This window comes from Quercus suber, unplaced genomic scaffold (genome assembly GCF_002906115.3).
Source record: "Quercus suber isolate HL8 unplaced genomic scaffold, Cork oak 2.0 scaffold_119, whole genome shotgun sequence".
Lineage (NCBI taxonomy): Eukaryota > Viridiplantae > Streptophyta > Magnoliopsida > Fagales > Fagaceae > Quercus > Quercus suber.
Window position 1 is genome coordinate 764587 of NW_027069584.1, and position 17118 is coordinate 781704.

At 33.4% G+C, this 17118-nt stretch overlaps 1 protein-coding gene and 1 pseudogene across 1 annotated transcript; both read right to left on the reverse strand.

Annotated features, from left to right (window-relative positions):
- Positions 1-230: 230 nt before the first annotated feature.
- On the reverse strand, positions 231-4834 carry LOC112005717 (phosphomannomutase). The gene is made up of 12 exons (XM_024038015.2): positions 4724-4834; positions 4192-4286; positions 3908-3952; positions 3745-3811; positions 3014-3090; positions 2482-2517; positions 2073-2128; positions 1787-1886; positions 1564-1659; positions 1350-1439; positions 770-821; positions 231-425 (listed from the first exon to the last, which is right to left on the reverse strand). Exons 2-12 carry the CDS (start codon positions 4258-4260, stop codon positions 367-369), a joined length of 747 nt encoding a protein of 248 aa, XP_023893783.2. The 5' UTR covers positions 4261-4286; positions 4724-4834; the 3' UTR covers positions 231-366.
- Positions 4835-7271: 2437 nt separating this feature from the next.
- Positions 7272-10899, reverse strand: LOC112007697 ((+)-neomenthol dehydrogenase-like; annotated as a pseudogene).
- Positions 10900-17118: the final 6219 nt, after the last annotated feature.

The window sequence follows — 17118 nt, forward strand, 5'->3', positions numbered from 1 at the left end:
AATGATGATAGGTTCAAAAACGGGGGATGTAAGGCTATATTGCAAACAGTCTCAAACGTTAAGGATTGAAATCAAAATTTTAAACTTTAGGGACCAAAATAAAAATTTCTCCAAACTTGGGTGCACTATATATTTTAGTCCAAAAAATATAAAAATAAATACAAAACCTCCACCTTTGTTTTGGTAAGTAGATTTGATTTCAGTAAAACAATAAACAATCACAATTTAGGTTGGCAATAAAAACGTACATATAATATAAGAATAACAGTTCAAAAATGAATTTTACAGTATCGCTGCTTAGTACTTTTATTCATACATATAAAATACAAATGGCATAGATCTAAAGATTAAACAGTTGGTAGATGTTCAGGGGTTTGCAAGGAAGAGAGCTTTGCACTGCTCCATAGTATCTTCAGGGCTGGTAACTGCAAAGAAAAAACAGTCAACATCAAGACTATACTACAATAAAAACAACTGATCTTTGGACACTCAGCAGACATGATTACATGAATCAACCCATTCTAATAGGCTTTGGGAATGACTCCTTTTGGTTGTGCTTGGCATTTGAAACAAGTTTTTGAAATCTTTTGCATACAAAAATAATGCTATATTACATTCTCTATTGTTAATCTTGGTGTCCGTACCCCTTATGTCCTGTAATAACTCCACCATATGATAAAATTGTACATTCAGATGCTATTAAAATGTAAAACCAGATGATTTTTCACTCCCAAAGGAACTTGCATACAAATTGAAGTTTTGAGCTGACCTGTGTGACCAATTGTTCGTTTTGATTCAAAAATTTCATGGTCATTTCCTCCCTGCACAAACAAAAAACCAGAACTCTTCCATTAGTGTGAATAAAAGAAAAATAAAATGAAGCATTATAAAGGAATGAAGACATCACTAACAAATTTGGTCATATGGAAAATAAGATTGTAGGTGGACATCAACCAACAACACATTTAAATGTCACAAAGGGGTAACTGAAGTAAAATTGAGGGCCAATTTTTAGTTTAAAGTGTGAGAACACGATCGAGTTTCACAATAAGATCAGCACAATTTAGATTTGGAGGATATTTGTATATTTTTTTAATTAGAAATCAAATCTTATGTGGTGTGGGATGTATTTCTATATTTGTCTTGTGTTTTTCCCCTAGTCTTCTAAACCAGTTAACTTGCCCCATTGCTGTGATCATTTCTAATCAAAACCAAAAATATTTTACATGTGAAACTAAGGACTAATTTTTCCAACATGACAGGATTAAACCATTACTCAAATTTGAAAAACAGCCAAAATATTTATTAAAATAATTGAAAGAGATAAATGATGAGACTAAAGGGCTGACCTTGTAAGTTTTGTCACCAAAGAAATGGATTTCATGAAAATCATCTAGATATCTTAAGCAGTAGGTCTTGTCCCAACCTTGAGGGAAAACCTGTTACAAAATTTATGCACCAAAATTAGATACAATGGCACTTACACTTGCCTTTTAATTTACCACCAATCCAAGAATTATCAAAGCATAATGAAGCTTTAGTGTAACCTGAAGTAATACTCACATCAAAACTTATTTGTCCTCCAATGGAAAATGTCAGATTAAGGTGTGCAAACTTCTCGCGAAGCACGGATACCATTTTTGCACGGAAATTGTGAACCTGAAACCTCATTTGCATGTTTTTTCCATATTACATATTGAGACACATAAAAGCTAAAAGAAAAACTTAAAACTTAATATTTTGGGGAAAAAAGGAAGAAAAAGAAATGAAAAAAGAGTATCATTACCTTGTCATACTTTTCAAATTCATCCCTTTCTTCTTGGCTGCAGTTTCGCCCAATAGGTGATATGTTCAGCATGCCACTTCGGAGCTCTATAAATGTTCCCCTAAAGATATTGCAAGAAAAATTTTACTAAGATTTATATTTATATTTTAAATATAAGATATTTTATTAAGAGAAGGATGAGCTTGAAATGGCGAGCTTCCTTGAAGAATTACAAAATACAATCATATGGTCCAAAAATTATGCGTCACATACACAAAAAACATATTTAGGCTTTTGTTCTACTAACCTTTTTATAGGGATATCCAAGTCAGCAAGATAATGCAGAGTAAAATTAAGAAATTCCTGCAAATGTGCAATCCATCAGGACAACAAATTGATAAATCTAGTAGTGTAAAAAGAATTTAAGTATATCATACAACTCTATGACCTAGAGATCCAACAGTCATTCTCCCTGTCCATCATTATTATAGACTTACAGAAGAGCAGTTTTGGAATATTAACCAGATGCTTCTAGTCATTGTTAATGAGTTCTTTGGCATGAAGGCAAGCATACATTAGGGAAATTAATTGTCTAGCCCATGAAAATGCAAGAACATGCTGCAAGAGGGCTGGTCTAGGTGTTCTAACAGTATAATAGGATGAGTGTTTTCCAAATAAGTAACTAAACAGTTCAAGAGTTTAGTACAAGGTCTTACCTTGAGTTTCTCTTCTCCAAGAAATGACTTTAAGCTCTGGACAAAGGAAGAAATGCAACCCACCAAGGAATATCAAATTAAATAAACAATAATTATGCAAAAGATAATAAAATTTCATCATGGTTCCTAAGGATACAAATTATAGTTAGCAAGCACCATGCTTATTTTATATTGGCAAGTTACACATACTCCTAGTGGCTCTTGACTCATGAACTCCTAAACCCAGCCTCCGTTCCATTTTTATGGAGGAAGCTAGAGCTCATTGGCACCCAAAGACACTTTCAAACTTAATGTACAAAAAAAAAGTGACTAGGAATTGATGCATAATTTTCCAGAGCAACAAACACTTCTATGGGGAAATGTACTCAGTGGGTGAGCAAAGGGCCATAGGGGATGTAGTATACAAGCATCAATGGCAATTTAACCTTCTTGATGCTCCTAGCCCTAGTGTGTTGTTTCTATTTAAAGCTATAAACATCAATTACAAATGTGACCGCTTTCTTTTATTTTGGGTTTATGCTGTAATTAATACCTCAGTGCCAATAAGCTTTCCATCTTTGTGAGCCACAAGGCCATTCTCAGAAAATGCATAATCATAGTCATCAATAACTGCACAACAAAAAGAGGTGGTTAAAATAAAAGATAACATGTATCCTAGTCCCAAAAATTTAAGATCTCTAAGGATCCTCAATAAACTAATTGAGATTGCCCACATGTATTCTTCATCACCATTCTACCTTATCCAAAATTATACTCTCTATCGCCATCTGTAACTAAATGTCAATTTTTACTACTAGTAATATTATTTTAGGTCTTCCTCTACCTCTTTTTGTTCCCTCAACTTGAATAAAAATAGAGACAGTCAATAGTCACAACACATAAATATTAAATGCAAAGTAAATGACTGCATTTTGGCCTTGGATTTGAGAACTATTAAGAACTGTTCAAATATAGAATAAAGGCAGTTTTAATAGCCCAAAACAATGATACCAAACACTTTGAACATCACATTTAAAAATAAAAATAAAAACAACCTTGCAAAGGTTAGATTTGAAACCAATTTCTAATCCATGAAAAAGATAATGTTCTGACTGTCAAGGTTCATGATGAACATTGCCTCTGATTCACAGGAAAAACATGGTTCAAAGCTAAGCACCACAGTCTATTTTCAGATCATATTTAATTAAATGGAATGATCACACAGATTTTTGGTTCCTAGCCCGTTTCCAAATACTTTCTCTTATAAGCAAAGATAGAGCAAACCTGTCTTCCCAAGCTGCTCTGATATTTTAACAAGGTCAGATCCTCCCACAACACCAACTGTCACAACCTGCACAATTGTAATTCAATGCCTTATATGAGGTTGGTAAAAGATGAAGAAAAAAAGTCCCACAAAATCCAATCTAAATGCTAATTAATAATGTACCTCACGGAGTTGCCGCATGAACTCTACGATCTTTGGAGTGGCCTCCTAACATTTGAGTGGAAAAAAAACATTGCATCAATGACAATTTAAAGCCCAAATATAATGAGTAGTTCAATATAGATATGCTCGTAAACGAATTTTATGCAATAAATCTAATGAAATAACAATTGGCGATAGCGATCCTATGCTGCTATCATCATATTCATAAAAAAAAATAAAAATAAAAATAAAAATAAAAAAAACAATCTGGTGGAACAATATCCAAATGAAATGAAAATTAATACCTTTCTTGGAGCAGTAAGGGTCCCATCAACATCAAACAAAGCAATTACACCAGGCTTCCTCACAGCCATTGCACTCAAATGTATATTTTTTTTTTCTGCCACACCAAATCCACAACAATATTACAATGCATGCAACAAAGACTTAACTAATTTTAGTTCCTCCAAAATTATCTGGGAAAACAAGTCTCAATTTCCAATACCCAAATAGAAAAAGGGCTTTAAAATCAATTTGAAACTCATACTGAATTCCAAATCAAAACCTACAGCTGTTTGTGGCAGCAGCAAGCACTTAAAAAGCTGGGACTGGAATTCGAAGCTGAAATTCCAATTTCCAAATCCAAGGTTTGGATGTTCAAATAAAGTTCTATATAATTAAAACTCAGAATAGAAATTCATCTGCAGAATCCGCACTTCCAAATCCCATGGAATTGGAATTCCATTTCATGGTGCTAGATTAAAATTAAATAAAAGCTAAGAAGAAGCAACTACGAAAGTAAAGCGAATAAGATAAAATGGAGAGAATTGAAGTTACCTGAAGGAAGTTAGTTGATGAAGAAGTGAGGGAATGTGAAGCTTGGGGGAGTTGGGACTCCGCACAGACTATAGATTTTGAAGCAGATCTAAAGGATATTATATATAAATTATTGTAAAGTCTGAGAGCGTGGAGTATTGTACAAACAGGCTCAATGTCCCTGTCACACGATAGTTGACTGTAATATGTTTGAAATCTTTTTTTTTTTTTTTAAATGTCCATTTTTTCAATCTAAAGTCCGTATTTTTCTTAGCTTATTTTGTGTGTATGCGCGCGAGAGATAGTTTAAAGTTTAAACCTTACCATGGAATTTATTGTTCTTAAATTAGTACCATATCTTTGAGAGGCACATAAGTCTTTTAGAATCGATGATATTTGCCAATTGGTAAACAAGTTTTATCTCTAATACCTCACAAATTATTAAAAGCTATTGTTGAAAATGGAATTCACCATTACGAGCATAATGTAATTTGACATTTAGGCTTCATTATTCAAAAAAGAAAAACAAAAAAGAATTGTGCCGTATATAAAGTATTTTATACTTATGTTTACTCTTTCAGTTTTAATTGCAATTACGAAACAAATATTTTTCGTCATGAATATTGTCAAAACTAACTCTTTGTTCTTGTATATTGGAGGTGAGATTGCTATCAATTTAGTTTAGAATTATTTATATATGATTTTCAAAATTTAAAAACACGTTGAGTTCAATTTCGCTAGATGATTGAGTTGAAATTTACTATATATAAAAAATTATTTTGGGTCATTTATTTTATTAAATCTTGAATTGTAAAAATTTGTTGGTTCATGTTTTCTTCTCCTAAACATAAACGCTTAATTCAATCCCTTAAAGCATTGGTTTCAAAATTGCTTTCTTGATCATTAAAGGGAAAATTGTCATAATTTACTATAAAATAAACCATAGATGATTTTCCAAATTTATAAGAACCTCAAGTTCCATTATGATAGATGATTGAGTCAAAATGTACTAAAAGACATTTATTTTGTATATTTTCTTTTCATATTCTTGAATTGTAATTTTTTATATAGTAAATTGTACAAGTTTGTTGGTTTATAGTTTCTTGCCCTATTCATAAAATCCTAGTTTTGTCTGTAAAAACATTGCTTTCAGAACTAAACATAATTACGCCTAAATGAGATCGACTGGTCACCCCTATGGACCTTTTTTTTATTAAAGGGTAAAAAAAAAAAGTTAGGAGACATTTCCAGCTGATTAATACTCTTTGAAGAAATTCATGTCTTTGTCGGCTGGTAGCTAACATTACATTCTAATGGCTGCTCAATATCGTGGCTATTTTTTTTCTTCTTAAAGATAAAAATGATCTGAATAATCATTAGTATTAGGTACAGTTACAATGCATTAAGTTTTTCAATTAAATTTAAACACATAGTAAATTTGAATTTAATTTTTGTTGAAAAAGATAACATTTTTTTTAATATTAAAACTTATGTATCTAAATTTTGCTCATATATTATCATGGAAAATTTGTTTGGCCTTGTATCATTTTCATGCCTTATTAAGATTGAAGGTGACCATCGCATACCCTTGATGTGATGATTACTTTACAAATATAAGTGCTTGTGGAGTGTGGAGTGTGGAGAGTAAAGGTTGGGGTTTAAGTCTCCAAGAGGGAGCTTTACATATATCTGCACTTAGATTAGACTTAGAGTAGAATATCTATCTTTTATATATATATATATATATATATGTATAAAAAGAAGACTAAAGGGGTGGGTGAGTTTGGAAATGCCAAGTTTAGGTTATTCAGCAAAATAATATTAAAAATAATGATGATGATGCAAAGTTTAGGTTAAGAAATGTTGACTTAAGGATTGCAATTCGACCTCACTAGATCCAGATCCAGTGAGAATAGAAAATTTATTTTGTAGTACCTTTCCAATATATAGATGGCCCGCAATCCAAAACACTTATTCACGTCACGAGAGCACAGAGCACCAATTTGGTTGGACTTGGACAACCAGGAAATTGGTCAGCACTTTCTTCACTAACTTTTGGTTGGGAGGAAATTTCTCCGCACCCACAAGGGACTATCTCTGGTTCTTCTAAAAGGCCTTTTGGGCAATCAAATCCTACTCAATTGTCCATTTTGGGGACTTGCTTGGCCTTTTATTTGAGAAGAGGCCAGGATATATCATTCTCCTCATGGCATATGCTATAGGTTTTATGTTGTTCCTATTTCAAATGCAGTAGCTTACACTTAGATGTGGCTTTTTGGGGTTTTATATCTCTAAAAAAATTTCAATTAGATTAATATTTTTCAAGCCCTTCATTAGGTTTTATGCCCCTTATATGTTTTTTATTTATGGAGATTCTATTTCAATTCAATGTTGTTTACTATCTAATTTGAAACTCATAAACTCATTTATTTAGTAAATTTCTAGACAAGCAAAATAATCCAAAGATTATCTTAAGATTTATCAAGCAGTATAACTTTGTAAGAGTTTCTAATATTTCCAATGGATATATTCAGAATATAATTGGTTGAAAAAGTTAGCTTCAAGCAGGTTTGGAGCCAAACTTTGTCCATTATGATAATTAAAAAAAGAAAAGAAAAAAAAAGCATTGTTATAGCGTACATTGAACCATGCTATATCCTAAACAGATGGATCTTTCTGAAGCCAATAGAACTTGAAGATTCCTCAATCTATCAAGTCTTTTCTTAACCATCATAAATCTGATTTTATCTAGTGTAACTAAGAAATGTCCCTCTAATGTTTGTGACAATCCCTTGCAAACCAACAATTTTCTCTTGAAACATATCATCACCAAGAACTAATATTGGCTTCCAAGAAGCACCAGAAACACATTGATTCTTCATTAAAGAGCCCGTATTGATAAGAGACTTAACAGTGGCATATCCTTATTACATCACAAATCTGAGACAGAGAACATAAGTGAAAGGGGAAGTGCATGAACATTAGAGAGCCAAATATTTTGATAAGTCTATAGAAACAGATTGTCTTCAATTAAAAAGGTGTCAGTTCATTCTTGGCGAAGAAGAGGCCAGAAGGACCTCCACTTGGAAGCAGTGCTAACCTTAGAACTCTTTTAGCACTCTCTTCAGCTGTTAAGGGGCCAAGGTGGAAGTTTATGTCTGTATTGACATAGCCAGGGCAAAGACAATTTATGCAGAAAGATGGGTATTTCTTAGCCAGAATCCTTGTGTAGGCATTCAAAACTGCTTTGGAGACTATATAAGCAGATGTATAAGCAGGCCAACCTTTTGCTTCCAAGGAACCCTCCTTAAAATCTTTTAGAAACTCACTTAATACCTCATCCAATTTTTCTTCTGTAAGGCTTTCAGCATCAGTTAACACTCCTTGAGCCCATTCATTTGGTATCTCCTGGAACAGCATTGAAAGCAAAATTGAGTTTAATTTTTTTAATGGGAGAATGATTCAGAATTGATGTTAAAAAAAGAACTCCATATCTATAGGGAGTGGTTCATATAATTCCATGAATGCTATTTTGAGAGAATACCAATTTCTTTTTGAAAGATAAACAATTAGTTAACCAGTATAGAAACAGATTATGTCCAGTAGTGCACGATTTCATCTCAAAGTATCCACTACATTAACAATAGTAATTTATTAACTTTAGCAACAACCAATATCAGCAATACAATTTTTTAAGTTATTAATGTGTTGATGATTTGTAATCCAAATAACACTCTTCACATTGAGGGTAAATCAAGGTGCAACAATAAGTCTATGTTGGTCAATTATCCATTTATAAAAAGAAATATATTTACTCTTTTTTAAAAAAAAAAAAAAAAAAAATATCTGAGAGACTCAAGTCAGTCAAATTTTAAGTGGCATTGAATTAAATCATGTGTTTCTGAGCTCAATTTAAGCCAATCTCACGCAGAATCATCCACTTTCAATTTAACATAACTGTATTTCAAACCAAATTTATAACTGGTAAAAGACTTGATGGAGCTTTTCATCAGGGTGACTAAAATATGCAAATGATGCTTTCTGATACCTTTAGCTTCCCCATGACGGATGAAACATTGACAATCGTTGGTGAATGAGATAACTGGAGGAGGGTATTAAGTGCTTCAACCATTCTTTTGGCACCATAATAGTTTGTTTGTAGACATTCTTCAGTTAACTCATACGTTTGAGTCACCATTGTATTCCAAGTGATTTCTCCTTATTCCTGCATTGATGAGGAAAAAAAAAAATCCTCTTGGAAGTAAAACATCCCATACTTTGAAGGCTATATTTGATAGGAAGCTGTTGATTGACTATTTACCTTGTAATGCCTAACTCCACAACCCCATACATAACAAGAATAGATTTCATCCTTCTAATCAAAATTTATTTGGAGAATGCTACAGGCATGTCATATTTTTAAAAAGCCCACCAACAAATGGCTAAATATAGCAAGATCTTATCAGAAGCACAAGGGATTTGGTAAAGCTGCTGAGGAGCTAAATAAACTGTATCTAAATTTGACTAAATAACCTTCCCTTTAAGAATGCAAATAGTTATATCAAACTAAAATAGTCCTTGACGCAACTTACTAGGTGCTAGAATGATTTCAAATAGAATTCCGGAAAGAAATAGAGGAATGCATGGCATTGAAACTTGAAAGGTCACAATGGTACCTATAATTTTACATTAACAATGGTGACCTAAAAGCAAGTTGCTCTTCCTCAAATTTGAATATAATTGCAAACTGTTAGTTTGTGGTAACTAAATAAATCATATATAAAGAGTTTGCATTAAAAGCTGAAGTCCTTATAGTATCAGCATCTCCAGTGGCTCCAAGAATCCCTGCATTATTCACCTGCACAGTATTCCATCATTTCCAATCTTCCATTTCTATAAATTTAAATAAGAAAACAGAATTGTGATCTAGATTTCATATACGTCCTTTCAGTAACTAACCACAGTTATGCTTCCAATTTTCAGTTTTAAGTACAAAAGAAGAGTCTATCATAGCAGTAGTATATAACATTTCTTTAAATTTTTTACAAGTTAAATTCCTAAACTGCTTTTTATTTCTAGAATTGATAAATCATTATAAGAAAATGTTGGAACTTGTTGAAGCCAGCATGGGTACAGTCTCATGTTCTCTACACGTATGAAAAGTTAGATTATTTTGGTCATGTTTTGCCATCTGCACAGCTGGAGAATGTATCTCATGCATTTGACTTATGCATCCTCATTTTTACAACATGTGGGTCTCACACGACTATGAGGCCCACACATTGTGAGATGGAGGATGCGTATATTCAATGCACGAGATCTAGGAGTTGATGATGGTACAAAGAATAATTTGATAAGGAAATATAAATTAGACGAAGGAGATAAGGGACACTACAAACAGCCTCCTACGATTATTATAAAAAAGTTGGCAGATACTTCAATGAAGATAAGAGAGGGAGAAAATATCCACATCTTTGGACCATGTCATGTAATCATGGAGTCATGGTAGCTAAACAAGTTAGAATAAATGCATACCAAATCTGGTTTTGATGAAATCTGAAGCAAGTCTAACACAAAGCAATATATATAAACAGAAAATATATTCCAAGAAACTGAATTAGGATGATACCAAGATATCAAGTTTTCCAAAAGTGGCTTTGATGAAATCTGCTAGGGAAGCAATACTAGCAGGGTCAGTGACATCAAGCTGATGAAAAAGCACAAGGTCAGAGAGGCCAGACTCTTTGAACTTGTCAACAGCTTCAATACCCCTTTTCTCATCTCTTGATGTTAACAACACTGTGACCCCATTTAAAGCCAGCTGCCTACATGTTTCAAACCCAATCCCCTTGTTTCCCCCTGTAACTACTGCATACCTGAAAAAACATGATCCCAATATTTGATATTATTAGTATTATTAAAAAAAAAAAAGCTATGGGTGTCATACTGTTATATATAAGGTTTAGAGGCTGTGATGGGAAGTGTCAAATGAAAAAAAAAATCAGCAAATACCTCTTTGTTGCTTCTGCCATTGAAGATGAAGGAGGGACTTTCTGAGAAGTAAGAGAACGGCAAACTGAAATGGATTTCAGTTAAATTTTGTCATATAATACTGACTTTTTCTTAAGGATTTTTTTCCCCCCTTTTTGAGAATTATTTTGATAGAAAATTTGCTACTATCTTTTTTTTTTTTTTTCATCAATGAGAAGAAAAATTAGCTACTATCTTTGTCATATATAATATACTTTTTTTTTTTTGAGAAAGGTCATATATAAATATAATATACTAAAGGTATCTCCGATCTTAATACTCCGTCAAATCCCGCAAAAAGGGGCCAAATAATGTTTTTAAACTCGTGTCTACGTCAAGGAACTAAAATGGTCCATTTTATATTTATATATAAATTAAATTAATATTTTTATATTACAATATACGAGTTTAAAATTAACTAATTAAATTTTTTGTATTTAAGTTATTCCAACATTTCATTTTCAATTGATAACTAATCCACTAGTTAATCTTTCTTGGAACATTGTCGATCTACGATATGATTTTATTAACATCTCATTTTGTGTTGTATTTTATTTATTACTAATAACAAATTTATCAATTGGTTCTTTTGAGGCTTAATTAATTTTTCTTTTATTTTTTAAAGTTTTTCATATACATATTTTTTAGTAGACATTTCTAATCAAACAATATTTACAAATAAAATAAACACTATCTATAATCTATATCCATATTGTGCGGGCCAAATGAGGAGCAAATGGACTAGGCCTTACCTGGGCTCACAACTTATTTAAGAAGTGGGTATAGGATTTCCCACAATGGGTGGTTCTCAGCACAGAAATCCAATGAGATCACTTTTCTTCCTCTACTTGGCTATCTTTTTCCTCTCACCCTCTCTCTCTCTCTCTCTCTTGCTCTCAAAATTCTTCCATCCCCTCTCCACTCTCCTACCTCTCTTATTTATAGTACTCTAATTAGTGGGGTGTTATGATTGTTTTTGCAATTAATGCAATAAGAGGTCCAATGTCATCAGTTATAAGTGGCTGGTTAGGTGGGAGTGGGGTGTGGCGAAGGTGGCTTTGGAACTTGATTCCCACTTTAGCGAGTATGACCGGCAGAAATGCTTTAGGGTATTGCCGGTCATGTTCATGGTGGGATGCTCGACAGTTATCTTGCCTATGTTGTCCGGTAATAGTTTCCCAAGCAAACACTAAGTGGTAAAACCTGGGCCTACACCTTGTGTGGGCTTTAGGGTGGGATCCCAGAAAAAGAAAAGGAAATGGGAACAATGGGCCCGAAACATTCGTGTTTGAACTCAAGGCCCAAATGGGCCTGGTCATCTTGGGGCCGTACATATATCTATATGTTACTAAAAGCTAAAGCGTAGCATTTAATGTTGCTACGCTCACATTGAGCCACATCATTCCAATCCTCTTTTCTGAATTTTTAATTTAATTTTAAAATAGATTTTTCCAATTTTAAAATCTATATCTATCTATATTCTATATATTATTACTAAAAGCTGAAGCGTAGCATTTAATATTGTTACGCTCACATTGAGCCACGTCATTCCCATCATTTTTTCTGAATTTTTAATTTAATTTTAAAATAGATTTTACCAATTTTAAAATACTAATAAAAATAAAATTATTTCTAGCCCTATCTCTACTTTAAAGTCCACTTCTTATACATTTAATTCCACTGCAAAGCCCAAGCCCACACCCAAAGCCTTTTTAATTAAATCCCTGATGTTTTTTCACAGTTACAACTTCCTATCTCCCAGTCCCACGTTTTGTTTCATTGTTTCAAGTTTAGTCCCTTCCCTTTCCCCACTTTTTTATTCTCACGGTTTCAGCTTCTGTTCTTCTGTTTCACTCGCGGTTTCATCTTCCTGATCTACGGTTTCAACTTCTGTTTTGGCTTCTTACGGTAGCCTCTCTGTCTTCCTTCCTTCCTTCCTCTCTGTCTTCTAACGGTAAGCGGGGTTGTTCAGTTGAGGTATCCCTACATTCCAATTTCTTTTGTGCTATATTCTTTTGCTTGATGGTTTTTTTTTCCCTTTCGACGTTTGTTTCTTCCTAGGGTATTGAATTTGTTACTGCTGGGTTATTTAATTGGGGCACTACTTCTTTTGGGTATGTTCATTATGATTTTCTAGCTATATTGAATCTATATATTAAATCTGTCTCCTTTTACTATTTCATGCTGTGCTCTATTCTTTTGTTTGATGGTTGTTTTTTTTTTTTTTTTTTCCTTTCTACGTTTGTTTCTACCTAGGGTGTTGAATTTGTTACTGCTGGGTTACTTAATTGGAGCACTACTTCTTTTTGGTATGNTTTTTTTTTTTTTTTTTTTTTTTTTTTTTTTTTTTTTTTTTTTTTTTCTTTCTACGTTTGTTTCTGCCCAGGGTGTTGAATTTATTACTGCTGGGTTACTTAATTGGAGCACTACTTCTTTTGGGTATGTTCATTCTGATTTTCTAGCTATATTGAATCTGTATATTAAATCTGTCATCTTTCTTATTAATCTTATTTTTCCACTTGCTGGTTGGTTTCTCACTGTCCCAAAAAACCAACAGTATGATTTTGAATTCTAGTTTCTATATTTTATTTTGCGAATTGGAAGGTTTAACATCAATTAAGACAGATATCATGTGCTTTCTTATGATATAAAAGCCATGGAAGAGTTGGGTTTTTGGCTTTACACTATTCATGGAATAATTTAATTAGTTTTGTAGTTTCATATGTTTGATAGTCTTCAATTTGTTTGTTCTATCTATTTGTTATGTTGTTATTGTTGTTTGTTGTGTTACAAAAACTGTTCAATGTGTAAATAAGTTGTATATTTCTGTTTTAAACTATTAATTTCTTTTATTTATAATAACAATCGTTAATATCTTAGACATTAAAATCCTATATCTTAGACATTGATACATGAGGTGTGGATTTCTGACTTGGCTTTGATTGTTTGAACTATTTGATGTGCTCATCCCACACTTAGGATTGTTCATTATCGATTTTATGGTACATTCTAATGTCGAAATTTTGTGCACACCATGTGTTTGACAAAATGTCTTACTTACTCTTGCATTAGTTTATATCGACTTCATGGTTTGTGCCTGTTGGTTTTAGTTTCCATTGGTCATTGCATTTTTTCTAATGTACATTTAGGCATACTATGTCATCAACATAAGTGGCAATTTAGTCTAGAACTTTCCATCATCAAAACCTAAGTTGCAACATTAGAAGATTTAATAATCTTCTTAAATAGGAATGAATTCTAGACTATACCTTCTTTGTTAATAGGGATAATTACAAGTTGCCCACCTGTGGTTTGCCCCGATTTCTATGTGCCTACCTGTGGTTCAAATGTTGACACTTTGCCCACCTGTGCTTGTTACCGTTTATGCGTCGTGTGCCCACCTCTCCCTCACTGTTACTCTAACACAAAAATAGATCAAAACACTCTCAAAACTCACTCTCGCTCCCAAAACTCCCATTCGGCTTGCTCACCAAAAATCACGCACTATCACTCCCAAAAATCACTCACTCACTCACTCCCATCGTGCATGCAAACCAAGCCAAGGAAGACAGCTCCTCTGTTCAGCTGTGGCAACAAGACTCACTTACTCCCATTGTGCAATGTGCTTCGCTGCACTTGAGGTAACTAGGATTTGATCGTGCATGCAAACCGAGCCGAGCCGAGGAAGATCAGGGTTATTGCTTCTCTGTTCAGCCATTGCAGGTAGATCAAAACCCTTTTTGATTTTTAATATTTGAAATCTAGGGTTCTAAATTGGGTTTTAAAATTTCTTCTTCCAAAGTGGGTTTTATTTAAAATTCTTTCTTCCAAATTCGATTCCTACTTAACCATGGAACTGGTTAAGCAAAAACCCAAATTTTTTTTTTACAAAGTCGAAGAAATTTCCAAGTTGAAGAAATTTTCGAGCAAAAACCCTTTTATTTTATTTTATTTTATTTATTTATTTATTTATTTTTACAGTTGCTCCTCATTTTTACAGTTGAAGAAACTTTGTTTTTGGACTCTGTTAATATGACACTTGAACCATGGAACTGATTGATTAATTAAGCAAAAACCTAAATTTGTTTATTTACATCATCGGAGAAATTTCCCAGCTGAAGAAATTTCCGAGCAAAAGCCCAATTTTTTTTCTACAATTGCTCCTCATTTTTACAGTTTAAGAAACTTTGTTTTTGGACTCTGTTAATATGACACTTGATTTATTGCTTGAGGCCAAGTTGCCACATAGAATTGAGGATTCTAAAATGGCCAGCTGTGTGTGTGTTTTTTCGATTTGGGTATGTGTTTTGAAGGATTTTATATAACATGGCTACTTTGAATGTTTAATTGTTTTTGTGGAATGTTATTTGTATATATTTATGTAGAATTAGATTGTGAGCACTGATGCATTAAGCTTGAAATTAAGATTCAAATTGTATATGCTATAAGGCCATTAATATAGGGACCTATAGCAATTAATATGCACTGATGCAAATTGATATATGCTATATGCACTGATGCACTAATGCCTTAAGCTTGAAACTAACTGATATAAGCTTGAAACTAATTGAAATTGCATTAAGCTTGAAATTGTATTGTGAGCACTTTTCTGGAACTAACTGATGCATTAGTTTGTATAGGGCCATTCTGGAATTAACTGATATATGCAGCCAAGTACTGATGCACTGATGCATTAAGCTTGAAACTAACTGATATAAGTACAGGTACTGATGCACTGATGCATTAAGCTTGAAACTAACTGATATAAGCTTGAAACTAATTGAAATTGCATTAAGCTTGAAATTGTATTGTGAGCACTTTTTTGGAACTAATTGATATATGCAGCCAAGTACTAATGCACTAATGCATTAAGCTTAAAACTAACTAATATAAGCTTGAAACTAATTGAAATTGGACAACATGATAGAATTAGATAATTGATCCTTTCATATAAATACATGTTGCACTCCCATATTCGTAAAATGATCAAAAGCCACAACCTTACAGCTTTTGTTCAGCTTTTGGATTTGGGCAGGGGGTTGACATTTGGATTTGGCATGCAAGCCCATCTCATACTTTATTTTGTTGTGTTTTATATGTAAATGGTTGACTTGGCATTCAATTTTGAGATTCATCATGGTGGGCAGTTTGTGTGGAACCCGGATTTGGTATATTTAGGAGGTAGTACTTCATTTGTTGATAATGGTGACCCAGGTAGACTTAGTTATTTTGAAATACAAGATATTTGTTCTGATGTGGGGGCAGTTAGTACAAGTAGATATCATTATCTTATTCCTGGAGGTAATTTGGAGCAAGGGTTAAGGCTTATAAATAGAGATGATGATGTAGTTTATATGTGTGAGATTCATGTTGCGTGGCCTACAGATAAGATAACATTATATGTTGAGGGTGGTGAGAAGCCACTTGCAGTTGAACAACCATTTGGTAATGAGGAAGTAGCAAATGATGATGATGTGCATGAGGTGGTTCAGAATGATGATGATAATGTGGTGGTTCTACATGAGGGAGGTAATGTGGATGCTGAAGGAGGTCAGAGTGATGATGATTGGTTAGAGGAAGGGTTTAAGGGGCCAGATTTTGATGATGATGTATTTGGAAATGTAGATGATCGGCAATCTACACATGCAGCCCCACATAGGCCCTCTGAAGGAGATGATGGGTCATCTACACATGCAGCCCCACATAGGACTACTACAGCTAACAATGACCCACCTCTTGAAGATGACATGGAAAGTCTAGTGGGGTCTGATGATGATCAGCCAGTAACAGCTACTGCTGCAAAAGAACCTGAGTTCAATGTCCAAACTGACATGAGAAAACCAGAGTTAAAGAAAGGAATGAAGTTTCCAAACTCTAAGGTCTTTAGGGAGGCATTGTGGGAATATGCCATAAAGAAGCCAGTAGATATCAAGTTCAAGCTGAATGAGAAGAAGAAGATTTCAGTTTATTGCATAAATGAATATGGATGGAGGTGTTATGCATCTCAACTACCTAAGGAGTTGACATTCCAAATAAAAACATTCAATCCAGAGTGCACCTGCCCTAGATCCTTCAAACACAGCCAAGTGACTTCAAGTTATGTTGCAAAGAAGTTTATGCAGGAGTTTAACAAAAACTCCAATTGGAAAGTGGCTGCTGTTCAACATCATGTGAAGGAAGCACTTGAAATTGACATATCTGACAGACAAGTGTATAGGGCAAAAAGGAAAGCTACTGACTTGATTACTGGGGATGAACAGTTGCAATATGGGAAGCTTAGGGATTATTCAGAGATGATAAGATTGAATGATAAAGGAAGTAGGGTTATTTTGCAAACTCAAATGGAAGATGAAAATGCACAGCCCAAATTTAAGACAATGTATATC